This window comes from Zychaea mexicana (assembly GCF_025766255.1).
Source record: "Zychaea mexicana strain RSA 1403 chromosome Unknown BDB00scaffold_7, whole genome shotgun sequence".
Taxonomy (NCBI): Eukaryota; Fungi; Mucoromycota; class Mucoromycetes; order Mucorales; family Lichtheimiaceae; genus Zychaea; species Zychaea mexicana.
In genome coordinates this window covers 88,586-113,115 of record NW_026516670.1, presented here as the reverse complement: position 1 = coordinate 113,115, position 24,530 = coordinate 88,586, and the positions used below count along the sequence as shown (strand labels likewise).

The following is a 24,530-nucleotide window of genomic DNA, read 5'->3' as shown; positions in this document are numbered from 1 at the left end:
GCCATCCATCTATGAGCTTCGACGGGCGATCACCGCTTTTGTCACTCAGTGCAACGCCGGTAATTCTTCTCCGGCCCAATGACTCTTTTAGTTTGTAATGTAGCACAACAAAGTATGGCACACGGGAACACAAGAAAGAGTATGTTAGGCTAAACGTTTCCAGTCCTATCTGCACGGACTCCACGCGAGAAGTTTAACCGGCTCAGCCGGCCGCCGAAGAAAAAGCAAGACAAGCAAATTCCTGGTTTCCGTTATCTGCAGAAACCTGGGGGATGGGTGGGGAAGAAAGAGGAAGCCGGAATAAACAAGCGCAATAGACAAACTTAGAAAAGTCGAGTGGCATCTTTGTCGCATTAAGCGTATGCACAGAAACAGGGTCAACCCTGAGTCTTTTGGTCTGCACAGACGTTTTTCGTACCTGTGGTGGCTATTTCCAGACGGAACTTCATAATCAGGGCGTAAAAATTTCTCGTAGACCTTGATACTTACTATTCTCTCAGCTATGTACAAAGTCGGCATACTGCGGGCTGGTCCCCGTCGTGGACTTCACATATGTCAACCTGCTCGCTTTATCCAACGACTGTCCTCGCCCGAGCTGCGTTCACGCTTTGTCGACTACTTTGAAAAGCAAGGACACACTCGCGTTAAAAGTGCCAGTCTTATTCCTCACAATGACAAGAGTTTATTGTTTACAAATGCAGGTACGTCCATTCAATCAACGTTACCTCCGTTGATGTGTATGCCTTCATGGATAGAAGAAAGAAGCTCGTTTGAAACAAATGTGTGTCACCTCTCTTTTATTAGGCATGGTGCCATTCAAGGAGTACTTTATGAAACCTGACACTGCACCCTATAGTGCCGCAACGAGTGTACAAAAGTGCATGCGCGCTGGTGGTAAACACAACGATCTCGACAATGTCGGCTATACTCCACGGCATCACACGTTTTTCGAAATGCTGGGCAACTTTTCATTCGGTGGTTATGGTAAACAAGAGGCGATCGCGTTATCGTGGCGATTCTTGTTGGAGGAGCTGGAACTGCCACTGTCGCGTCTTCGAGTAACGCAAGTACATACTATAACCGAACAAAAAAGGAGGGAAACTTGGGAACTGACCAAGAACAAAATCTTTAGTGTACTAGAAAATGACGAGGAAGGATATCAACTCTGGAAAAAGCAAGGTTTGCCTGACGAGAAGATTGTCAGATGCGGCATGGAAGATAACTTTTGGTCAATGGGTGACGGCGAAGGACCCTGTGGACCCTGCACAGAAATTTTCTGGGATACCATGGACGACAGTTTGGATGAGAGGTAAAGAGGATTTACATAGACACACTTCTTGCTGCTCAAGGACCCAAAAAAAAACACAAGCTGAAAACATGAAACTCAATCGACAGATGGTTGGAGATTTGGAACTTGGTGTTTATGGAAAACTATCGGACGGCTGACGGCAAGCTTACCAAGCTTCCTACGCCCTGTATCGACACTGGCATGGGTTTGGAGCGTATGGCATCCGTTTTACAAGATAAGCGCAACAACTTTCAGATCGACCAGTTTCGACATTTGATTGGTGGGCTTCGTCAGGTCTTGAAGAGCAAGAACGTTGCGGTATGTGGACTGGGTGCATGGTGTCAAAGTGATGGGATGTGGATGTATTGGACAGCAAGTTTGATATTCACTGGGGCAACATCTTTCATAGGTGTCTTCTTCGGACGATCCAACCGCGCACGAAAAAATCATCGCGGATCATTTCCGTGCAATGTGCTTCCTTATTAGCGACGGTGTCGTACCAAGGTACACATAGAGAGCGAGGGGAAACATAAAGTAACGATAAGTCAAAGTTTTTTTCTCAAAGGGAAATGATATGTTGTATATATATATATAGCAACATAGGACGAGGCTATGTATTACGACGCATCATCCGAAGAGCATTGCGGTCGGCTCATCAAGTGGGTATGAATGGTAAGCTTTCTAATTTTTTTGTTCTGTGTTTGTGCAAAAAGAAAGTTTGTACGTACTTAACTGCGGGATCATGAATTATAGAACCATTCTTGACGGAATTATACCCTCACCTACTGGAAGGCTTTGTGGACGGCTCCTATCCGGAACTCGCCAGCCGTGCCTCCTCGATCTGCAACGTCGTTGCCAACGAAGAAGCTACTTTCTTGACAACGCTGAATCGCGGCTTGTCGCTTCTGAACAATGTCTTTACACACCCCGACCATCAGAAAAGCAAGACAATTCCACCAGATGTCGCGTTCCAGCTCTATGATACGTTTGGATTTCCATTCGACCTAACTTTAATTATTGCGCAAGAAAAGGGATGGACTGTGGACATGAAGGGTAATAGCTCTATCTCTCCAAATAATGGATCATTGGAACGAACCACTCATTTTTTTTCATGTTAGCTGTCGAGGCTCTTAAGGAAAAGCAAAAGGCACTAGGACGAGAATCATGGAAAGCGGATAATGCGCTCGACAAGGCTAGATTGTCAGGTAAGTGACCCGCCCACCAACCCAATCGAGTGGCAAAAGCTGCCTGACAAACAGCAAAAACAGCAATACTCAATACAAAACAAACTTGTAGAATGGCGCAACATGAATATTCTTCCACAGTTCACTGGATACAACCACGACTTATTGCATCAAGAGTCTCAAATTGTGGCAATAGAGGCAACGAAAAAGGGTAAAATTTTCACCAACCACTCGATGTGATATATATATATATAAAAGAAGACTGACTTGTTCTTTCAAGGTAAAAAAACGGATGTGACCTTGTCGATCGATCCATGTCCATTCTATGGTTTGGGCGGTGGTCAGATCCCTGACAGTGGCTCACTTACTTTGGCCAATGGAAGCCAATGGCACGTGCTCGATGTATTTCAGCCCTATGAGGGTGGTATTGCTCTTCGAGTTGCGCCGGCAGATGGCGCTAAGAATATCGACCGAAAACTGGAGCAAGACAAGGAATTCCTCGAGGTAAACTCAAAACATACAACAACATTCATTGGAAAAAGAGATAAAATTAGCTTAAAAAGGTGCGGGTTTATTATTATTTAGGCCGGTCAACTAGTACAGACTTCAGTGGATTTGGAGAAGCGTACAGGAGCTGAAGTACATCACACTGCTACACATTTATTAAATGCCGGTCTTCGAGCTATTCTGAAAACAGATATCGTACAAGCAGGTAAATATATATCTCGCTGAAACATATAGAGCGTAATGGAAAGGTTACGCGGAAGAGAGAGAGGGAAGGCCTTGCTGATCAATAATGTACGTGCATGCATTAGGCTCGACGGTGGAACCCAATAAACTGCGATTCGATTTCACTTACGGCAAGCCATTGACGCCATCTCAGTTGGATGCCATTGAAAGATGGATCAATGATGCTAGCAAGGCGGGTGGTGCTACAAACGTTCAAGTAAAGCATTGGCCACCTTCTTAAAAAAAGAGATTCGGTGGATGTCACACAAAGCTAATGTTTACGTGTAGCACATGAAACTTACAGATGCTGTGGAATCTGGTGCGATTGCAGCCTTTTCCGAAAAATATGGGGAGATGGTTCGAGTTATTGAAGTGCCGGGCGTAAGCCGGGAATTATGTGGAGGCACCCATGTCGATGATGTGCGTCGACTATATCCATTCAAAATCTTGAACGAAACCTCGGTTGCAGCTGGTGAGTGTTAAAATGTACACTGTCATGGTGCTGGCCCCCTTTTTTTCACATACCGAAAAGCTTACAAGCTCTTCCCGGAAACATGTTAGGCACGCGTCGTATCGAGGCGGTTGCGGGACTAGCATGCATTGAATGGTACAAAAAGACCTACGAGCCCGTGCCTGATATCCTAAAGATGCTACGGGTAAGGAGTGGTTGCAACCTCTGCCAAATAGAGCAGTAAGAAAAAGAAAAGATCATGCAATGCTTATACAAAAGTAACAGGCTAGCAGCACCAAAGATGCAGCAGCGAAACTAGAGAAAAGCATGCAACAGACCCGTGACATTCAGAAACGACTGGACTTGGTTACAGAAAAGTTAGCAACAGCAGGTGAAGTGATTGTGCACCCCATTGAAACGCAGCTGGAGAACAATACGAAGGTTCCTGTGCGAGTCCATTTGATCGACAGCGACCTGGATGCTGGCTTTATGCAGAAACGTGCCAATGTCTTGAAGGAAACGCAGGCGGGGTATGCGCATGTTTTGCTCAGCAAGAACACGATCGTGGTTGCTGTCAACACTTCCAAGATCCAGGACCACACGGCCAACTCGGTAAATGCGCTATTTTTAGTTTTTTTCTAGTATATATATATAGAGAGAGAGAGAGATGCTACGGTAGAGATACCCACACGTTAGATGTACAAAACTAGATATTGCGACACGTGCTCAAGAGCGTCAAAGGTGGCGGTGGTGGACAAGCAGAGTATGCTCAAGGACGACTCGCAGAAGCAGTCTCGGACATGGACGGAATTGAGTCCAAGATTATTCCTGCGCTCAAGGCCCGTGCGTAAGAGTAGCAGCAGCAGTAGCATTGGTAAAGTTGCAAAGAAAAATGATTAGAGATATGCAAGCAAAAAAAAAAAAAGAGATTCGCATTTGTACATACATGATATACTTTAGAAAGACAACCCACTTTTTGTAACTGTAGCCCCCTCCCCGCCCGCCCCCCCTTATCTGATACGGACGGGAGCGGCTCCGAAACGAGGGGAGAAAGAGAAAGAGACAGACAGACAGAGAGAGCGCGCGCATTTAAGGAGAAGTATTATTACTTTGTGTGCTTTAATTGGGAAACAAAAAGAGTGACAAGTCTGTGCAAAGTTTGATTTATTACATTAGCGTGCGAGTGGTGTGAGAGGGAAAAGAATGCATGTGTGAGTGTGTGCAGAATACATATGAGCAATGCCAACAAGATGAAAAAAAAATAAACAAAAAATATGTGCAGTGAAGTAGAGAAGCAAAATTGTGTGTGTGTGTGTGTGCAGTGAAAATGAAAAGCAAGGAAGCATGGGGAGAGTTTAAGGGAGGGAGAGCAAGTACAGGAACAAGACGAAGAAGAAGAAGCAGTTTATGGTATTTACAGGGCAACATAGGTCTCGAGCTGGGGCTTTAGTGCCTCCAACTCGGGTGCCACGTCTCCAGAGAACTCTTCAAGGTATGCCAGCACATCTTGAGCGAGGCTTCGCACTGCTGCTGCTTGATGATTATCGTCGTTGTCGTCGTTGTCGATAGTACTTGCATAGTGATTGTTACTGCATAGTTGGCGACGACGACGCGACGAGGAGGGGCACTGAGGCAAGTGTTCGTGCTGTGTCCAAAGGGCGGCCGTCTCGAGACTGACTTGGCTTCTCACAAGGTCAGCGACGGGTGGCATATCTGGCCCCGGGGATCGCGATGGCAACAATGGCTTTGGGTTGAATAACTGGCTCTTGGTGACAGTGGTTGTTGTTGTCAATGGCAACGGCGTAGTAACTGCTGAGGGTCTTTGTAGTAGAATGGCGAGCTGTAATTGAATGTGTAACCAAACAAAGACAACGCCCATACAAAGAATGGCATCCGTAGTACTAGCTGTAGTAGCAACGGTGCTGATATCACAGCAATCGTCTGAAAATGATGGCACAGAGTAAGATGAAGTGGAGGGTGTAAGCGAAGCGGAAGGGGAGAACTGGTCGTCTTCAGATGAGTAAGAGGATATATCATCGTTGTTGCTACTGCTGCTACTGCTGCTGCTTGTGCTTGTGCTTGTGGTGTTGTCATTGCTAATGCATTTGGGAGGTTGTTGTACGAAAATCTTCTGGAATCCGCGAGATAGAAAAGAGCGCTGTTCGTCAAAAGCATATTTGAGTGATAAGGCACTCAGTCGACGGTGGACGTTGGTAACCATAGTGGGGGAGATATGATATACTGGTGCTGGTGATTATGTAGAATGGTGTATACAATTGCTATGTATGAACAAGGAAGCAGGGAAAAGAGAAAGAGAGAATAGCCCGTTCTATTTGGCTCCTATCGTATTTAAATACAAAAAAAAATGAGTGGATGACAGTTGATGGGGTCCCCCACTGCTAAGGATAACAAAGTCCCTCCTCGACAAATTACCCACCCTCGACCTACCTATCTGCCTACCTACCTGCTTACCTATTCAGACCTCCCCTCTCCCCCAAATTTCGACAATCGAAGGAAAGAAGAGATAATTAGAAATTATGGCTCAATAGCAAAAGTTCTTGAATCCCCAGTTTGACAACAATGGGGAACACACGCTCACATACCTCATTCTGTGTGTACAAGAAGGTTTTTTTTAAGGGTTGTTCTTGGTTTACGAGATAAAAAAAAAGTGTCGCCACAAAATATAATGTAATATCTCGTGGTCGTTTTCTGTTTACACCGTATAATAGAGTGTGTAGACTGCATAGCACATAATACAGACATATATGCGATCTTCCAGGAGACACATTTACATAGTAGCAGTAGACACTGTTCAGGAGGCACAAGAGAGAGAGAGAGAGAGAGGTTCTCGGCCTGCTGCAACTCAGCGATGAATCTAAGGAGTCTTTTTTTTGTGTTTTGGCATTTTATGTATACATTCTCGGTCTCTGCCTCTCTTTTCTCTCCGTCTTGCCACGCTCCGGATAAATCCCCCCTCCCCCAACAACCAAGCATTACTACCTACTACCCAAAAATATTCTGCTTGTCTTACAAAACCAGTTTGACTGCATAAAAAATTTGGGTGTGTGCGTGTGTGTGGAATGATGATAGGCCAGGGTTCTTTTCTTTTGTGACACGACTGTCTGTCTCTCCCCACAAAATAGAGCGACGATCATCATCGTCATCCACCTTTTTCTTTACTCCTGTCTTTTTTCTATCAGATTTGATTCTGTTCACTCCCACATCATACAGGTTCTCCCTCCGTTCATTATTTATTAATGACAATCACCACTATCATCATTGGAATCTCTCCCCAATAGCTGCTCTGTCAGTCTTCGATAGCATGGTTGTGGTCACTGAAGAGAGTGTCATGAGCCCGGGCAGAAATGCAAATCTGCCCACAAAAAATTCATTTAAATCAATTTTATGAGATCTATAAACTGATACTGTGCCGCGGGGACTTGCTACTAGTGCCTTCTACGGAGCCTGCATGACAGCCGATCAAAACATGGTCCAATAACTTTCTGAATATTGCACACCGTAGAAGCTAGCAATATAGGGTCTTTGTATACAGCAATATTCCAACGTATATACCTAGTGTCACATACACACAGTTTACAATTTCATTTTCAACGATTGGTTACCACCTTGAAAATTATATGAAGCTTAATCTAGTGTGGCGCGATACACGGCTGTGAAAGAAAAAGATGTTCTAGAAACCCTTATTAATGAATTAACTGCTGATTCGCAAATGGTGCTGTTAGTTCAGGTACACATACCACGACAGCATAAAGGATCATGTATTACATATAAGCAATCCTCCTTCGCAGTAAGAATGCCAGGCACATCATCAGCGTTGTTTTTCTTCCGGATGTGACCACGTAGTATGTAGCATACATATTATCAATGGATGTCAGCTTTAGAGGTTATGTACACATGCGCTTTGATTGACATACCCTTTTTCTTCATCAAATATGATGTACATTCATTAATTTGGTCTCCTGACATCTCATTTGAGAAGAATTTTTGCTGACTAAAAGCACAGTGCATTGATACATGCGTAGCAAAACTGGTATTTGCCCTAACCCTTCATTTACAAAAAGATACGCTTGCGTTATATAAAAGAGAGGATTTGTGTAACTATGCCAATCAATTTAATGCTAAAATGGGTTGCCTAGGTTTTTAATACCGCTCTCTTTACAGCCCCGGCTTTCTCTGAGACTCTGAGCATCCAAGATATACACATTACTTGATCTTCGTTTGATTGCAGAGAAGAATACATTGACAATAAAAAAGTACAGATTAAGAAAAGATTGAAAGAGCCCGTCTAACGTAATAACGTTCTGACCTCAATATGACATATGACATAGGATATGTGTGTGATATAGAACTGTCTAACAATCGTCGTCACCGTTGCCCATCCGCCAATTTGCTTCGACCGATTCAGATCCCGTTGCGCGGCATAAATAATCAAGAATTACGTAGTTTTGGCCTTGTCGGGCGATCCATTTGTCCGTTCAACCAGCTTCTCGACCTCGACGACATAGCGTCTGGAAAAGACTTCGATATAAAAGCTCGCACCATTAAAGATGCTCGCAGTGAACATGGCCATGAGGAACAGGGTATGCAGCCAGAAGCTCTTGTACAAAAAGTACGTGGGTATGGTTGTCACGGTATTATAGAGAAACTGGAGGAACATGAACATGTACATCTTGTATCTGGCGCCAAAGATAAACGAAGCCTTTTGGATCAAGCCACGCTGTCCGTGCGAGTCATCCAGGAGCCACGAGTACGAGGTCACCCGCAGGCCCGACTCAACCTTTTCTCGTCTGCGCACCATGATAAACACAAAGTACAGCGCCTGCCAAATCGAGTAACCAACCATGGAATAGACCATGGTGTCCCGAAAGCTCATGTCACTGGCGTCCTTGAGTGCTGGGAATCGCATGTCGCGATAGATTTCTGGTGCCGCGTTGCCGCAATCCAGCTCCGGTAGCCATCGGATTGTGTATGTGACGAGTGCAGGAAAGATGTGGATAAACACGGAGGTGACCTTATCGAGCGAATGAAACACAAGTGAGTTGCGCCTAGTATACCCAACGCAATAATAAGTGTGAGAGAGATACTCTTACACTCCTTTGCCATCCCCATGCGTCCATCCATCGGCAGCCTTTTATAAAGAATGCACCTACCATGTGATAATGGCCCAGGCCACCGGTCCGTTCGTCAAGCAATAGGTGGCGATGAAAAGCGGAGTGGACGAAGGAAAGCACCAGAGGAAGAGTAACGTCATGGCATTGACGAAATAGCACAGATCAAAGATGAAATAGTGCCATTTTCGGACCTTGTAAATGAGGTAACGTAGCGACAACAGATAAACCGACTGGATCGTGTAGTACAGCGGGATCCACGTCGGCAGCCGAGCCGCCAATGCAGGCGACACGCACGCGTTGCCCACACCGACGACAAACGAAATCTTGTCTCGCAAACGCACCGTCTTGGCGTCGCGATTCATGCGTTCATTGATAGAGTCGTACTGTTTCATCAGCCTGCTTTGGATCTTTGTCCGTCGTTGTTCAAGACGAGATGTCTGCATCCGTAGCTTATCCTTGGTCTTATTGGTCCACTCGCTCGACCGTGCCCGAAACTCGCGCTGCTTTTCGTTCAGTTGGTGTGTCACTTGTTCCAGTGCCGCAGAGAGCATGTCAATCATGTCAAAGTCGTTTTCTGACACAAAGTCGGCTGTTGTCCATCCGTCAATCATGTCAAGGTCATGTTCAAACTCGAGTAGATCCTCATCGGCAATGCTACTTGTAGGTGACCCATTCAGTGAAGGTACTGGTTCTTCATTGGACGCTGGTGAATCCATGTTGCTTTAAATAATGAGTGTTGTGTACTTGTCTTTTTTTTCTGGGGCGAATATAGGAATCGCAAGAGTTTTGAAACGGGAAATAAGAAAAAGAAAAGAGGAAAGGGCGAAGCGTTCAGTTGCACTTGACAAACCCATATAAAGTAACCCAAGTTGTCGGTCCCGTCGGGCCTCTCACACGCGCCATGCGGCCCAGCTATAGTTTGTAAGCCCATCTTATCAATAACTAACCACGCGATCGCTTTCAATTCTCGAACACGTCCTTGTTGACCACAACCAATCCGGCAACGCGTACGGGGCAGCACCATCGCACCATAGGAGATGCATAGTATTTTTAAGCGACAGCTAATTTAAGCAGCCGTTGTACACCATGCATAAACCCTGACATCCAGCCGTCATATCAAGGTAAAAGAAAAGTACGCGGACATGCCCCCCCCCCTTGACTAGCATTGTGAATGAAATGCTATTGATAATAATTACAGTGCCTGTTGTTGTAACGAGGAAGAAGGGGAAGGGAGGGGTGAGGGTAAGTGATTATTGAGCCCGTTTACTTAGAGAGGCTCTCTTTACACAGCAGAAAACGATCGCGCTATCTAATTTGTTTAAGCTTTTACATTGTCATAATCATATGAAAGTGCAATACATTGAATCGGAGCCTACATACAGAACAGAGAGAGTGAAATGCACGGACGACATGGACTATATATGGCATTCGAGCAAAATGTAAGAGGTGGATGGTGTCCAACAACTTTCATATGAATGTGTAATAGGGAATTAAGGGTTCACTTTTCTAATATTAGATGCTGTCTAACACGAGCAATGTCCCGAAAAGGATACTCCAAGCTGATCTGTGTTCAACTCTGTCTCTCTCCATCTTATTGTTGTATGATTCGATATATATTTATCGTTTATCCGTCGTCTTCAGGAAGAGACCAAAAAGTGCATCATTGCAAGATGGAGCAGCAGCAGCAAGCATGGAGCACATACATTCGGCGTGAGATAGTAGCAATCAGTCCGTGGAAAAGTTACCCCAATATTCAAACGCGAACCCAACAATCCCTAAAATAAGTTGCAGCAAGCAAGTCCATCTCTCCCGCCTTTCTCCGGGGTAAATACGCAGGCAGAAGCAAAGTGTTTGATACGCACTCTGCCAGCCAGAATAAAAAGCAGCAAGTATTTATTTTGAGTACTTTGAGGCACGCTTTTCCACTTCTTTCTCCTTTCTTTCCCTTCACTCTCTCAATCGCACACACACACGCACACACACACTTTCTCGATATCTAAGGATCAAAGCAATAAAGCTCTTATCACACAGAGAAGCAACTTTGCACTATTTACCCTTCTATATACCTATACACCGTTCGTAATGTCACTGTTACAGAAATGGACCCACAGCTTTACGTACGATCTCGCCTTGTGGATCTTTAACCTCATGCTGGATATCTTCTTTCGAGAAGTTCGGCCACGCGGAGCACATAGAGTGCCTAAAGAAGGCCCTGTCATATTCGTTGTTGCACCTCACGCAAACCAGGTACACAAATATTAAAAAAAACGGCGCGTCACAACGACAGCAAACTAATACAACAGGAGAAAAAACCTGACGAATCTAGTTTGTCGATCCACTTATTCTCATGCGAGAGTGCGGTCGAAGGGCTTCAATATTGATTGCAGAAAAGTCAATGCACGAAAAAACGATTGGGTTTTTCGCCAGAATGGTTCACGCGAGTAAGTGTCTTTTTCCTTCTAATGTCGTTGTAGTTGTCGTGCGTATCGTCTACACACACACAAATAGAGAGACAGATAGATAGTGAAAAGAGAGAGAATGTGTGGAGAGGGGGGGGGAGGTATATGAAGCGGGGATGGGAAACGAACGATCTGAAACATTTCTTGCATAGTTCCCGTCACTCGCGCACAGGATCTCGCTTTCCCCGGAAAAGGGCGGATACAGCTACTGAACCGAAAATCGGAACCTTTACGGATCACTGGCATCGATACCCAATTTACTACCCAACTGCGTCCTCGCGACTCCATCACACTGCCCAAAAACGTAGGCAGAGCCGAAGTCGTCCAGGTCGTGTCCGATACCGAAATCATCATCAAAAAGGAGTTCAAGGAACTCAAGGCGTTAGATCTGTTGACATCCAACGACGGTACAGCGTACAAGTGCATGCCTCATGTGGAGCAGGACTCTGTATATCACTCAGTACACAACGAGCTTAACAATGGCCAATGTATCACTATTTTTCCCGAGGGTGGCAGTCATGATCGTGCTGAGCTGTTGCCGTTGAAAGGTAATATACACCGTCAATAGCTAACTATGATCTCACATAACTTATGAATTTTGTATGACGTATTACTAACGTGTTGTATAGCTGGCGTAACTTTGATGGCTCTGGGTGCCATGGCAAAATTTCCTGGACTGGACGTCAAGATCGTTCCTGTCGGTAAGTCATTACAGCGACAAACAGACAGCCTGACGATTTAATATGAAAAGGTCTAAACCAACAAACATCATGAACAAAAAAAATACAATCTAGGTCTCAACTACTTTCATGCCCATCGTTTCCGTTCTCGAGCAGTTATCGAATTCGGTAATCCTATCACCATTCCTGAAGATCTTGTCGAAAAGTTCAAGCTCGGAGCCGATGCCAAACGAGAGGCATGTGGCAAGCTACTGGATACCATTTATGGAGCACTCAAGGCTGTGACAGTTAACGCAGGCAGTTATGAAACACTGATGGTACATAGTGCAATAATAGGACAAAAAAAAGAGAGAGAGGGCCTTGTCGTAGCCAGCAGAGGATTCATTAAGCCTAATCTGACTATATTTAAACGGGACCTACTGTTGTTAGCTTATTCAAGCAGCACGGCGATTGTACAAACCCGCATACCGAAAACTGCATATATCTCAAGTGGTGGATCTGAACCGGCGGTTCCTGATTGGGTATAATTTGTTCAAGGATGATCCTAAAGTTATCGACTTGCAGCAGCGGGTACTGGCCTATAATCAGATGATCAAGTATCACGGAATCAAGGACCACCAAGTATCCAAAACCGATTTGGGTGGTCGACGAACGGTGGCACTCTTGATGAAACGTATATGCATACTAACTCTTCTCACGCTGTGGGCTTTCCCAGGGTAAGTCAAGTGCGATCAAAGAATACAACCTTTATCATTTGTTTAGCTAATTCATCGTTATAGAGCAATTCTCAATCTTCCTGTTGTCATAGTAGCCAAGGTTATCAGTCAGAAGAAAGCCATAGGTAACAAACAAAGAAACACAATTGACATGGTGACATTTCAACAGAAGAGCTAATATGCCATGTTGGATGTTAGCTGCTGTCAAGGGCTCGACTGTCAAGATTGCAGGCCGTGATATATTAGCCACATGGAAGATTCTCGTTGGCTTGGTCTTATTGCCAGCTTTATACGCTTTTTACAGTTTGCTCATGTTGGTTGCAGTATTCCAAACACATTGGGAGCTCAAGTGGAAGCTTATCCTTCCCTTGGCCACATGGACCTTGCTACCATTTGTATCGTATGCCAGTCTTCGTTTCGGAGAGATTGGTATCGATATTCTCATGTAGGTTTTCTTTTCTCTTTGCTTGATAACTCCAGTAGTAAACCTGTTCTACCTACATCAGCAGTAAACTTTGTAATATGTATTGCTCCCTCAATTTTATTCACTGTTTTTACGACTAGGTCCCTGCAACCACTTGTCATGTCAGTCCTAGACCCTGACGGCACCGAGATAATGCGAAAAAACCGTGAGAAGCTGTCGCATGATCTTACAGAGTTGATCAACGAATATGGACCCAAAGTATTCCCCGACTTTGATGGTAATTTCTTGACATGTGTTTTCACACATAAAGCGATAATAAAAACAATCCTAATTGTTGTTTATCTTTCTCTATCAGCTGATTACATATGCCGAACTACAACGACGGCAACTACTTCATCATTTACCACCTCTGCAAAACTACCAACTGCACGACCTGCACCTATCCGGCGCTCAAGCTCCAGCAGTTTCATCAACTGGTCATCAGCAACAAGTAGCAAATTGCCCAGAATCGCAAGCGGCTTCTTCCAGCAAGCAGTCCGAATGGGATTGGACGACAAGAACATATTCAACTGGGGCCGTATCGAAGAATCATCCGACATGGACGACAATTCATTCTATTTGGATCGTTTCAATGGAGGCATTACACCAACGAGCAGTCGGAGTCGACGTGGATCAGCAAGCGAATCCGATTCATCGTCACGACCTCGAAGTCGAACAGGCAGTTTTGCTGCTGCTGCTGCTAGCGTGGATGGATTCCGCGTCGAGGCAATGACGACCTTGGTGGAAAGTGGTACCACCGCAAATGGTAGTGGTGTGAAACAGCGTCCCTTACTTAAAATTGAAGATTATGATGAAATGGCAAGTGAGCCAGTAGCACAACAAATGGATGGCAAAAAACGTGTAGAGGACGAAGGATACGCTGGCGATCGTGAAGAAGATGGACCCATTGAATTTAACAAGAAGAATAAATAAATAAAAACGATCCATTGTTTCCGGCCTCTTTCTTTTACTGCATCACTTGGAGTTCATCGTCCTCTGGCTGAGTTTTCTGTCACAGCCTATCAAGATTTTTTTTGCATGAAATAACAAAAGACACAGTTTCTTTTGTCTCAACGAACATAATGTCGTCTGCTTTTGATGCGTTTGTCACTGTCCATCAGTATCAACTTGCTGCGATTCCCAAGGATCTATGGCTGGTTAGTAAACACTGTCACTCTTGTTTTCAAAAAAAGCTTATTACTCGAATTAATAAAATAACGCGTTATTTATGATTAGCCATTGTTCATGAAACTCGGTGAAGATTACCTCGATGCAGGTAAAAGATTCCCCTCTTTCTATGGAAACTTGACGATTCCCACAATAAAGTCAGAAATTAACAAGAGATAAATGAAACACAACAAACTGCTAGGCAACCATGTTGAGTTACATTACGGAGATCCTCTCGAAGGTTACTCGCTTCACGTCAAAGCTGACCAGACGCTCAAGAAGCACAGGTGTGTGAGACAGGCTTTCAAGAATAAAGTTCTGTCAACTAAAATTTTACTGTGGCTATTAATAGTGAAATTTTTCTCGTTGATCATGCATGGACCACCCAACCGGATAATGCGCACAAGGAACTGGCCGAAAACACAAACTTATTATCTCGCCTGGAAAACCTGATGGACATTGAATCTGAAGAGTTCCAAGAAGAGGAAGACAGTGACGAAGAGGAATTGGAACATGACGAAGATGCCATTAAAACCGTTGCAGAACAAGCCAATGTCAGCCGTGAAACGGCGCGTGAAGCACTCGTGACCGAAAAATACGAAGTGGTTAATGCAATCATGGTAAAAATAACGGAGTCCATAGAAAGAAAAAAATTAAAGTACCTTGACTGACACGATAATGGATCTATGACAAACAAAATAATTTTACCAGCGGTTGACATTGGATGAAGATTTCAAAAAGGAAAGCGAACGTCTTCAAGATCAAGTTCTTGGCCAACTCATTGGTAAAGTGTATATCAATGTTTATTTGCACATCAAGAATTACCTTTCTAATATGTCCATTTGAATTATAGCGAGCGGAAAAGCGCAAGAAAAGGAGGACAAGGTCAACAAGGAAAAGGAAGAGCGTCGTAAAACACGCCATGCTCAGTGGCTGAAGGAGCGCGTGGACCGTGTGTGTGATAAGATGTGGTCGTATTTGCAGACATACTCGTATTCCGTCCTCAAGCAGGATGGTCAACCTGAAACACAGACGGCTTGGTATATCAACGATGAAGTTGGTTCTGCGCTATCCCACTCGTCAGATCCAAACATACTGTGTCTGCCATTCATCTTTTCTCGAGGAGCAAGTGGCATGATCCCTTACACGGTCATGTTCCCTATCAAGGATATCGCTGCTGGCGAAGTCATGACATGCGATTTGGTTCCCAAAAACCTTGAACGATCGCTAGATAAAGCTGCTTATCTGCTGGCATATGAACACCGTGTCTTGCCTGGTCAAGAAGTTGCAACACCCGATGAGATCAAGTCACTCGCTAAGGTTTGTTGTTATATAAAGCTTATCTATTTCAATACTTTTGTCAAAACATAACATAAACCCTATGATATCTCTGTTTCTCTTTAGGATTTCCGAGATAAGTTGGCAAAGCAAACATACCAACCATCCGTTGCATTACCAGCTAAGAAATCAAGTGAGAAAAAGCTTGGAGAAGGTGATCCCATATTGGTTTACACAACGACTGAGTTCGTTCGTCGCAACTTGTCTGCACCTCACTTCAAGCTCACCGATGCTCTTGAGAAGGCCAATATCATTTGGAGCAGTCAGGATTTTGCCGAATGGGAGTCGCTCAAACCCGGACAAATGGTGAATCAGTTCCGCTACGAGAATTGCTTGACGTACAAACAGCAGTTTGCAGACTTGATCCAGTAGGTCTAATTTCCCCCTTTTTTGCTAAATGCTACTCCCTAGCAAAATACATGTATATACTTATGTTTTTAATCACTATAGGAAAACGTATGGATCCCCAGCATGGATAGTGCCTACTTATAACCTCAACACCCAACTTGCTGAATTTGTGGGTCACTACCTTAGTGACGACGGTGATGAAAATGACGACCAGAAGCATCACGAAAACCTTTGGATTTCGAAACCATGGAACTTTGCCCGTGGTCTTGAGATTTCAGTGAGCCGTGATTTACCCAAACTGATCCGACAACATGACTCGCCTACGCCAAAGATCGCTCAACGCTATCTAGTCAAACCATGCCTGTACAACAGCAAAAAGTTCGATCTGCGATACATTGTCCTTGTCACCTCAGACGGTACTGTGAATGTGTACAAGATGTTCTGGATTCGGTTGGCCAACAAGAAATACAACACTGGTAATAAAAAAAAGAAACTAGCTTATCGACCATTCCAACTTAAAGTAGAGACAACAAAGAGTATCAATTGCTAACACCTACATTGGAACGACTACCTGTAAATAACACTAGATGATTTGGATGATTATGAGGCTCAGTTCACCGTTATGAACTACTCGAACTACCAAATGACACAACTCGACTACAAGAGCTTCATCCACAACATAGAAAAGCAGCATTCCATTGATTGGAGCAAGGTGCAGAATGATATCAATGGAGCCATCAAAGGTAACAACAACTTTCCGTGATAATGAGGCGTATTGCTTAATCATTATAGTTAAGCGTCAAAAATGACAATTTACTGTTGACTAACAATATTGGGTAAATCTAATAGATGTGTTCTTGGCAGCTGCATCAGAACAGCAACCATTAGGATTGATCGACAACAGTGCTTCGCCATCCTATGAATCGTTTGGAATGTACGGTGTTGATGTGCTGCTTAATAACGAATACCGCCCCATCATTGTCGAAATCAACTTTTCGCCAGATTGCACGCGTGCATGCAAGGTAAATAAAAGAAAAGAAAACTGGGAAATAGTGCTCTGTAAAACTAATCTTGCTTGTATAAAATTCATCTTAGTATGATCCTCAATTTGTCAACAACGTTTTCGGTGCTGCGCTCGGTGATAAGAAGGGATTGGAGGCGTTTAATGTATTATAAATTAGTATATGTAACAGTACCATATCATCAATAGTTCGCTATGCTGCTTTATCTATAAATAATGCTGTAAACGTTGCAGCAATGCCACACTATTGTTTGTACGTAAAATACGGACGGGTATACAATGGGAAACACGTTAGGACGTTAGTGGCCTTACCAGACCCATGCTCAAGTGGTAATACAAGTACAGTCATTTCAAAAAGTAAAGTCGCTGATTTTGAGTTTGATATCGTGCAAAAAATCTTCGTGTGCAACAACAAAGTCGCTTGATCCAGCAAGGAAGTCGTAATGAGCTTCTTTTATTTTTGCCTGTCGCTTAGCAATTGGCATTTTTATTTGGGTATAAAAACGAGTGACATCCCCTTATTCTTTTAGTTCTCTCTTTTTTTTTCTTTCAAGTGACTTCAAAGGCTTTGTCTCCCATTCTGCCAAATGTTTTGTGACCTCCTTGTTCCTCATTCTAACATCGGCAGAATCCTCAAACCAACATTGACTCAATTTGGGAAGGAAAAAGAAAGTGGGAAACTCCTTCCGTTTATGGCAGGAGTTTCCCATTGTCGTTGGCTTGAGGATCAAAATCTTCGATCAGCGTGAAACTCCTTCCGTTTATGGCAGGAGTTTCCCGTTGTCGTTGGCTTGAGGATCAAAATCTTCGATCAGCGTGAAACTCCGTCCGTTTATGGCAGGAGTTTCCCGCTGCCATAACAAAAAAAAAAGGCCAGGCACCTTTTTCTTTCCTGACTCACAGGATGGAATTCATTACGCTTGGGGAAACAGATGCACGAGTATGCAATCATTCCGTTTGCTCTACGAGTCTTGGACCAGCCAACAAGTCTGGTCTCTGTTCGAAGCATAGAAACATCAGCGACCAGCAATGCTCCCATGACAACTGTATTGCAAAAATTAGGAAAGACAACAAATCAGGCTTCTGCAAAAATCATAACAACCTCAGCTCCTCCAAAGAATTATCGACCTCAAGTTCACAACCAGGTTCCTCTAAGTCCATTCCAACAAAGCAATTGATTTGGCCAATGGTTCTGTGCTCTTATTGCAACGTATTGCCAGTGAACGCACTTATGAATGAGAAACGCAAATGCCAATCATGCAGCAAAGCCAACAGCAGCAATAAAAACAATTGCAGCAAAAAGCGCCAACGAGATAAATACATGGCATTTTCATTTGTAGATGGATCCAAGCGCGCTTTCAAAGGCGCGTCATTCATGGACGATCGAGGTAAAAAGAAAAAAAAACACAACACTTTTGAATTATTGAGATTACTGACACCTTCTCTGGGCAATCACCAATCTTATCAGTGGACAAAGGCGGTATACTTATAATTATAAGTATTTAATAAAAATATTAGTAATCAATTACTCATGGGTAATTAAAAATCTTTTAAGTAAAAAAAAAAAGGATTTTTTTTAATTAAAAAAATAAAAACATCTAAGTTCTCTTACCATTTCAATAAATTTTTAAAATGGTAATTTTAAACACAGAAATTCTTGTATCTACTAAATCCTTAACTAAAAGTATAAGAAATCTTATGGAAGAGGTTATGAAGGAATATTTTGATGATGAAGTGTTGGTAGAAAAAAAAGAAAGTAAGATGAAGATTATGGAAAATAAAATAAATGAAAAAATGAATAAAGTTAAAGATAAACAATTTTGGTACTTAAATAGTAGTGAAAATGTTTGCACTTTCATACATACAAGAGGTAAGAAAGAAGGTCACATGTGCCACAGGAAGATTAGAACTAATATTGGAGATAACAAGCTTGATTATCTATGTTCTAGTCATAGTAAAATTCATGTGCCCAAGAAAAAAAATAAAAAAATTGTTTTACCACCTTGCATATCTATTGATAATGGTAATCCTAAAAAAGATTTAAAAAAAGTAAAAAAAAGAAAATCAAAAACAATACATGTATGTAATAGCGGCAACCTTAACTTGGAATATTTTATAAAAAGCTTATTACATTAACTGCAGACGTTATACATACAACAATATATCCTATATAGATATTCATTTATATATAGGAGGGGGAGATTATCGAATTATTTATAATGCACCAAGATTATTATTTTTAATATATTCATTTAACATTTCCTTTTCATTAAATTTTTCTATTGTTAGCCAACTATTATCACTATCGGAATAATCTTTCCATTTAACTAAAAATGTATATAAACCATCTTTAAGTTTATGGTCAATAACAGCTTCAATTTGATAGGATTTATAATTTTTTTCCTTTTGTTTTCCTTTTTATTTTCTTTTTTTAGACCTTTCATTGAATTTAGGGACATCTTCACCTTCACTTGAAATATCTTTATGATTATTAGAATCTTCATCTGAAAACTCATCAATAACCATATTAATTTCTGATACATTCATATTTAAGAAATTCATTTGTAATTCAAGCATTTTATCTAATTTATCTTTATTTTGCTTATCATTACTTACTACAATATCTAATAATTTATTTTCAACAGGAAATTCAAATTCATTTGATTCCCATAGTTTATGATGGGGTAAAATTGGTACATTAAATTTATCTACAAAAATACTAATATTTCTTAATAAACAGGCAACCTTAAATTGTAAATTGTAAAACTTTATATTATCCATTCTAACAACTGATTTATTATTATTAAATCTATAAAATTTATTACCTAACTCTGAAAACTGATTTTCTATTTTTGAATGAAAACTTCCAAAGGTCTTATTAAAATGGTCTTCAGTTATAGATAAACTTTCATTAACATTTTTTCTAATAGGATAAACAAAATTAGAATCACTATATGTATAACCTTTTTCAACAGCTAAATCTACAAATTGGTTTACAAACAAAGTATATCCGCCGTCGATAGCAATAGTATCTTTATCATCCATTTTGTGATATAATTTCATATTAAGAAACATTGAACCATCTGAACTATCTGAACAAAAATTACTTTTGGATATAAAAAGTATCATATCATTAATATCACTAACGATTTGTGTTCTTAATCTATTTTTTTTAAATTTGTAAGAATATAATCTGCTATGCTTAATTTCTGTATCCACATAATTGATTCTTGAATCGTGACCGTCAAGAATTAAAGTAATATGTTTAAACAAATCAGGATTGTATTTATGTACTGATAATATTCTTAATCTTATATTAGAAAACATAGTATCTAATGACTCATTAACAATTTTGTTTAACCTTTTATAATTATCTTCATCCATCTAAAATTTTTTATAAAAGCGATGAAATGTACTTTGTGGAAGATATTTATCTATTTCTTCTTTCCCAGCAATACCTGAAACTAAATGGTATAATAAGAATAAACCTTTTTCAATTTCATAGTAAGGTCCAGGGTACTCCTTATTGCCATATAATACTATTAAAAAGAAAAATACAGCAATATATCCTAATTTTTCTACTAATTTTTTTTAATAATGTCTATATAATTTATATGTTTCAACTCAGTTCTATGTTTATATTTATGATTAATAACAGGCCAATTATTATTCAAAAAAATCCAATGATTTATAAGAATTGAATTAATCTCATTTGTTATCAAGCTATTAACATCCATCATTATTACTTTTTTAATAAATAGAAATTCAATTTTTTTTTGGAAATACAATAGTAATTATAAATTTATAAATAGTCTCCTTATTTATAAAATTATTATTACTTATGGCTATGAATATATCCACAAAGCAGAAAATGGCGCAAAATTGATGGATTTGATACCCGTTAGAATGCACATACAAAAAGACTTGGCAGCTGCCACCACGGATCCGTTTGGTTTCTTCACACATTCTTGTATCAATGATATGCACAATGCAGATGTTGTATTTGATACCAAGCAACACCAAGGCACAACTTTGCAGGTCACCTTGCAGCTCCCGGAGGAGGAAGAAAGACCGCAGGCCGAATCTCATCAAGATGCGACGTACAGCATCGAGGCAGCATTGAAGCAGGCTGGGTTTAGCAAATTGTGCAAGGCAACCGGCCTGCTCGAACAACCGGACGATGAATTATTGGACATGTTGAGCATCGAGTTCCATGAGAAACCACAGTTGCTGGCAGGCATTGCGGATCTCCTTGTTAATGGGATCATACGCTACAAAAATCTGTTGATCAAGATTTTGACCGTGGAATCTTACTCGCGTCACGCATCTCTAGACATTCATAATGAATCGCAAGTATTGGAATCAACGTATCCCATTCAAGGGCGCCTTTTTTGTGGAACAGTGCCCGCTGCAGATGGCAGAGGTTTGAAACAAAAATTGATCGTTGCTTCCAAGACAATGAATGCTCTCTGGACTTGGGGTGTGCTGCCTAGCGTTACGGAGCAAGTGCAGAGAGCATTCATTGTCTTGGAAGCAACGATCAATTTTTGTTTCAAACCTCTGCCATCTGCAGCGGGCACTGTTCCACAAAAAAGGCGCCCTTGAATGGGATACGTTGATTCCAATACTTGCGATTCATTATGAATGTCTAGAGATGCGTGACGCGAGTAAGATTCCACGGTCAAAATCTTGATCAACAGATTTTTGTAGCGTATGATCCCATTAACAAGGAGATCCGCAATGCCTGCCAGCAACTGTGGTTTCTCATGGAACTCGATGCTCAACATGTCCAATAATTCATCGTCCGGTTGTTCGAGCAGGCCGGTTGCCTTGCACAATTTGCTAAACCCAGCCTGCTTCAATGCTGCCTCGATGCTGTACGTCGCATCTTGATGAGATTCGGCCTGCGGTCTTTCTTCCTCCTCCGGGAGCTGCAAGGTGACCTGCAAAGTTGTGCCTTGGTGTTGCTTGGTATCAAATACAACATCTGCATTGTGCATATCATTGATACAAGAATGTGTGAAGAAACCAAACGGATCCGTGGTGGCAGCTGCCAAGTCTTTTTGTATGTGCATTCTAACGGGTATCAAATCCATCAATTTTGCGCCATTTTCTGCTTTGTCCACTGATAAGATTGGTGATTGCCCAGAGAAGGTGTCAGTAATCTCAATAATTCAAAAGTGTTGTGTTTTTTTTTCTTTTTACCTCGATCGTCCATGAATGACGCGCCTTTGAAAGCGCGCTTGGATCCATCTGCAAATGAAAATGCCATGTATTTATCTCGTTGGCGCTTTTTGCTGCAATTGTTTTTATTGCTGCTGTTGGCTTTGCTGCATGATTGGCATTTGCGTTTCTCATTCATAAGTGCGTTCACTGGCAATACGTTGCAATAAGAGCACAGAACCATTGGCCAAATCAATTGCTTTGTTGGAATGGACTTAGAGGAACCTGGTTGTGAACTTGAGGTCGATAATTCTTTGGAGGAGCTGAGGTTGTTATGATTTTTGCAGAAGCCTGATTTGTTGTCTTTCCTAATTTTTGCAATACAGTCGCTCGGACATGGCCTTCCGGAAGGGGGACGATAGCGATAAACAGCCAATAAAATCCATATTTCGTGAGGATCAAGTCGTTCTTGGGGCTGTCTCTAGTTGCCCTGTTGATGACGACCTGATATCAGCAATACGCGATAAATACGATGACGATGCTAAGACCGCAAGAATCTTGAACCTCGTACAACACCCTTCCAGCATACCCAGGCAGCTTCACGTCAAGATGAGCCGGTATCGCTTCGACGATGATTCAGGATTGTTGTTCCTCGATGACCGCATCTATGTACCTGATGTTGATGCGTTGAAGTTAGAATTGTTGCGGCTACACCACGATCACCCAGTCTCAGGCCACTTCGGTATCGCTAAGACTTGCGAACTGTTGGCTCGGCGTTTCTTCTGGCCGGGACTACGTCAATTCGTCAAACGTTACGTCTCCAATTGTCGCACCTGCAAACGCTCGAAGCACTCCCGTCAAGCCCCTCTCGGTGAGCTCAAGCCCTTACAAGTACCTCCTCGTCCCTGGTCTTCCATCAGCATGGACTTCATTGTTGGTTTGCCATCCTCGTCAGGTCACAATGCAATTTGGGTTGTTGTTGATCGATTGACAAAAATGGCGCACTTCGTCCCATGCAAGGACACCATTACGGCCAGCGAATTAGCCCACCTTTTCGTCACGGAAGTTTTCCGTTTGCATGGTCTACCCAATGATATTGTCTCGGATCGTGGCGCACTGTTCACGTCGCGTTTCTGGCGTTCATTACTCGAGTTGCTCCAGATCAAGTCAAATATGTCAACAGCTTTCAGGCCCGAAACCGACGGACAAACTGAGGTAGTAAATTCAATATTGGAGCAGTATCTTCGCGCGTATATCAATTACCAGCAGGACGACTGGTCTTCCTTGTTACCTGTTGCCGAATTCAGCTACAACAATTCTGTCCAGTCAAGCACGCGCCATACTCCTTTTGAGGCCACCTACGGTTACCACCCACGTTTTTCTTTGTTGCCAGCGCCCCAGGGTTCAGGTCTCTCTGGTGCTACCGAAGATTTTTGTAAGGAGTTGAAAGAACTTCATGAATCGTTGAAAAGTGAAATTCGCCTCGCCCAGCAACAGCAAGCCGTGTTCTACAACGCGCACCATCGAGCCACACCAGTCTTCAATATAGGCGACTTCGTTTATGTCTCTAGCAAAAATATCAAGACTGTTAGGCCATCTTCGAAGCTTGACCATACTCGCTTGGGCCCATTCAAAATCATTGCGCGTGTTGGCTCCCATGCCTACAAGTTGAACTTGCCTGTTGCACTACGGGTTCACCCAGTGTTCCACGTTGCCCTGTTAACGCCTCGCGATAACCCGGCGACTCCGGACATTCAAGACCGTGTACCTGCGCCATTGCCTCCTGTAGAAGTTCAGGGCGAAGAGCATTTCGAAGTCGACAGTATACTTGACAGTCGCCGTCGTCGGGGTCAATTGCAATATCTAGTTGCGTGGAAGGGATACATAGATCCCTCAGAAAACACCTGGGAACCAGCTTCAAATCTTTGGAACGCCGCTGACGTAGTTCGTGACTTTCATATGCAGCATCCGACCACCACCATCACCTCGGCGTTCGACCCGCTCTCGTGTTACTCGAGCCTAAGAGGGGAGGTAATGTTATGAACATTCCTCGACCTCTACTAAGTGATCACCCTCAACCTCGATGATCACTTATTAAATCCCCAAGTAACAATATCATCCATCATCATCGTCCGAATTAACAACCCTAATACCAATCTTTCCGTTTATTCGCATTATTAAATTCCATAGTAAAAGATATATAAACACCATAGTCTTTGAATAATAAAACATCAGTCAGATATCTTGTTTCCATCCTATACCTTGTTCTTGTTTCTTCCCTCACCATCTGGTCTCCTACCTCCAGGTTTCCTTCTTGTCTTGTCCTGTTCTTGCTGAAAGCACCTAGCACATTCTCGTCCGGTCTTTCTGTCCCTTCTTGTCTTGTTCCTG

The 24,530-nt window shown here is 42.3% G+C and overlaps 8 protein-coding genes across 8 annotated transcripts; 4 read left to right on the top strand and 4 right to left on the bottom strand.

The window, feature by feature from the left end:
* Positions 1–48: 48 nt before the first annotated feature.
* Positions 49–710, bottom strand: BDB00DRAFT_541934 (uncharacterized protein). Its single transcript, XM_053117791.1, has one exon. It carries the CDS (start codon positions 517–519, stop codon positions 166–168), a length of 354 nt encoding a protein of 117 aa, XP_052984093.1. The 5' UTR covers positions 520–710; the 3' UTR covers positions 49–165.
* Positions 503–4,503, top strand: BDB00DRAFT_881443 (alanyl-tRNA synthetase; the record flags this gene model as incomplete). The annotated part of the gene is made up of 15 exons (XM_053128079.1): positions 503–701; positions 805–1,063; positions 1,133–1,309; positions 1,396–1,606; positions 1,698–1,792; positions 1,884–1,960; positions 2,042–2,341; positions 2,585–2,683; positions 2,753–2,976; positions 3,058–3,184; positions 3,288–3,418; positions 3,490–3,673; positions 3,763–3,857; positions 3,938–4,264; positions 4,363–4,503. The coding sequence occupies 15 exons, from the start codon at positions 503–505 to the stop codon at positions 4,501–4,503; spliced, it is 2,646 nt and encodes an 881-aa protein (XP_052984092.1).
* A 400-nt stretch (positions 4,504–4,903) lies between these two features.
* On the bottom strand, positions 4,904–6,126 carry BDB00DRAFT_541943 (uncharacterized protein). Its single transcript, XM_053117792.1, has 2 exons — positions 6,117–6,126; positions 4,904–5,992 (listed from the first exon to the last, which is right to left on the bottom strand). The coding sequence occupies exon 2, from the start codon at positions 5,871–5,873 to the stop codon at positions 5,067–5,069; it is 807 nt and encodes a 268-aa protein (XP_052984091.1). The 5' UTR covers positions 5,874–5,992; positions 6,117–6,126; the 3' UTR covers positions 4,904–5,066.
* Positions 5,775–6,555, bottom strand: BDB00DRAFT_935902 (uncharacterized protein; the record flags this gene model as incomplete). The annotated part of the gene is made up of 2 exons (XM_053129210.1): positions 5,775–5,992; positions 6,101–6,555. A coding segment is annotated over one exon (375 nt), but the record flags the coding sequence as incomplete, so codon positions are not given.
* Positions 6,556–7,779: 1,224 nt separating this feature from the next.
* BDB00DRAFT_802059 (uncharacterized protein) lies at positions 7,780–9,598 on the bottom strand. Its single transcript, XM_053121922.1, has 2 exons — positions 8,824–9,598; positions 7,780–8,718 (listed from the first exon to the last, which is right to left on the bottom strand). Exons 1-2 carry the CDS (start codon positions 9,498–9,500, stop codon positions 8,109–8,111), a joined length of 1,287 nt encoding a protein of 428 aa, XP_052984089.1. The 5' UTR covers positions 9,501–9,598; the 3' UTR covers positions 7,780–8,108.
* Positions 9,599–10,932: 1,334 nt separating this feature from the next.
* BDB00DRAFT_867952 (uncharacterized protein) lies at positions 10,933–14,035 on the top strand (the record flags this gene model as incomplete). The annotated part of the gene is made up of 10 exons (XM_053126407.1): positions 10,933–11,031; positions 11,111–11,225; positions 11,396–11,791; positions 11,873–11,944; positions 12,038–12,240; positions 12,353–12,639; positions 12,703–12,764; positions 12,838–13,084; positions 13,204–13,340; positions 13,419–14,035. The coding sequence occupies 10 exons, from the start codon at positions 10,933–10,935 to the stop codon at positions 14,033–14,035; spliced, it is 2,235 nt and encodes a 744-aa protein (XP_052984088.1).
* A 149-nt stretch (positions 14,036–14,184) lies between these two features.
* BDB00DRAFT_784351 (tubulin-tyrosine ligase family-domain-containing protein) lies at positions 14,185–17,131 on the top strand (the record flags this gene model as incomplete). The annotated part of the gene is made up of 11 exons (XM_053120456.1): positions 14,185–14,259; positions 14,339–14,378; positions 14,472–14,556; positions 14,622–14,889; positions 14,981–15,053; positions 15,123–15,589; positions 15,674–15,975; positions 16,058–16,431; positions 16,543–16,698; positions 16,805–16,977; positions 17,051–17,131. The coding sequence occupies 11 exons, from the start codon at positions 14,185–14,187 to the stop codon at positions 17,129–17,131; spliced, it is 2,094 nt and encodes a 697-aa protein (XP_052984087.1).
* A 3,826-nt stretch (positions 17,132–20,957) lies between these two features.
* BDB00DRAFT_784350 (uncharacterized protein) lies at positions 20,958–21,581 on the top strand (the record flags this gene model as incomplete). Its single annotated transcript, XM_053120455.1, has 1 exon — positions 20,958–21,581. One exon carries the CDS (start codon positions 20,958–20,960, stop codon positions 21,579–21,581), a length of 624 nt encoding a protein of 207 aa, XP_052984086.1.
* Between the last annotated feature and the right edge of the window lie 2,949 nt (positions 21,582–24,530).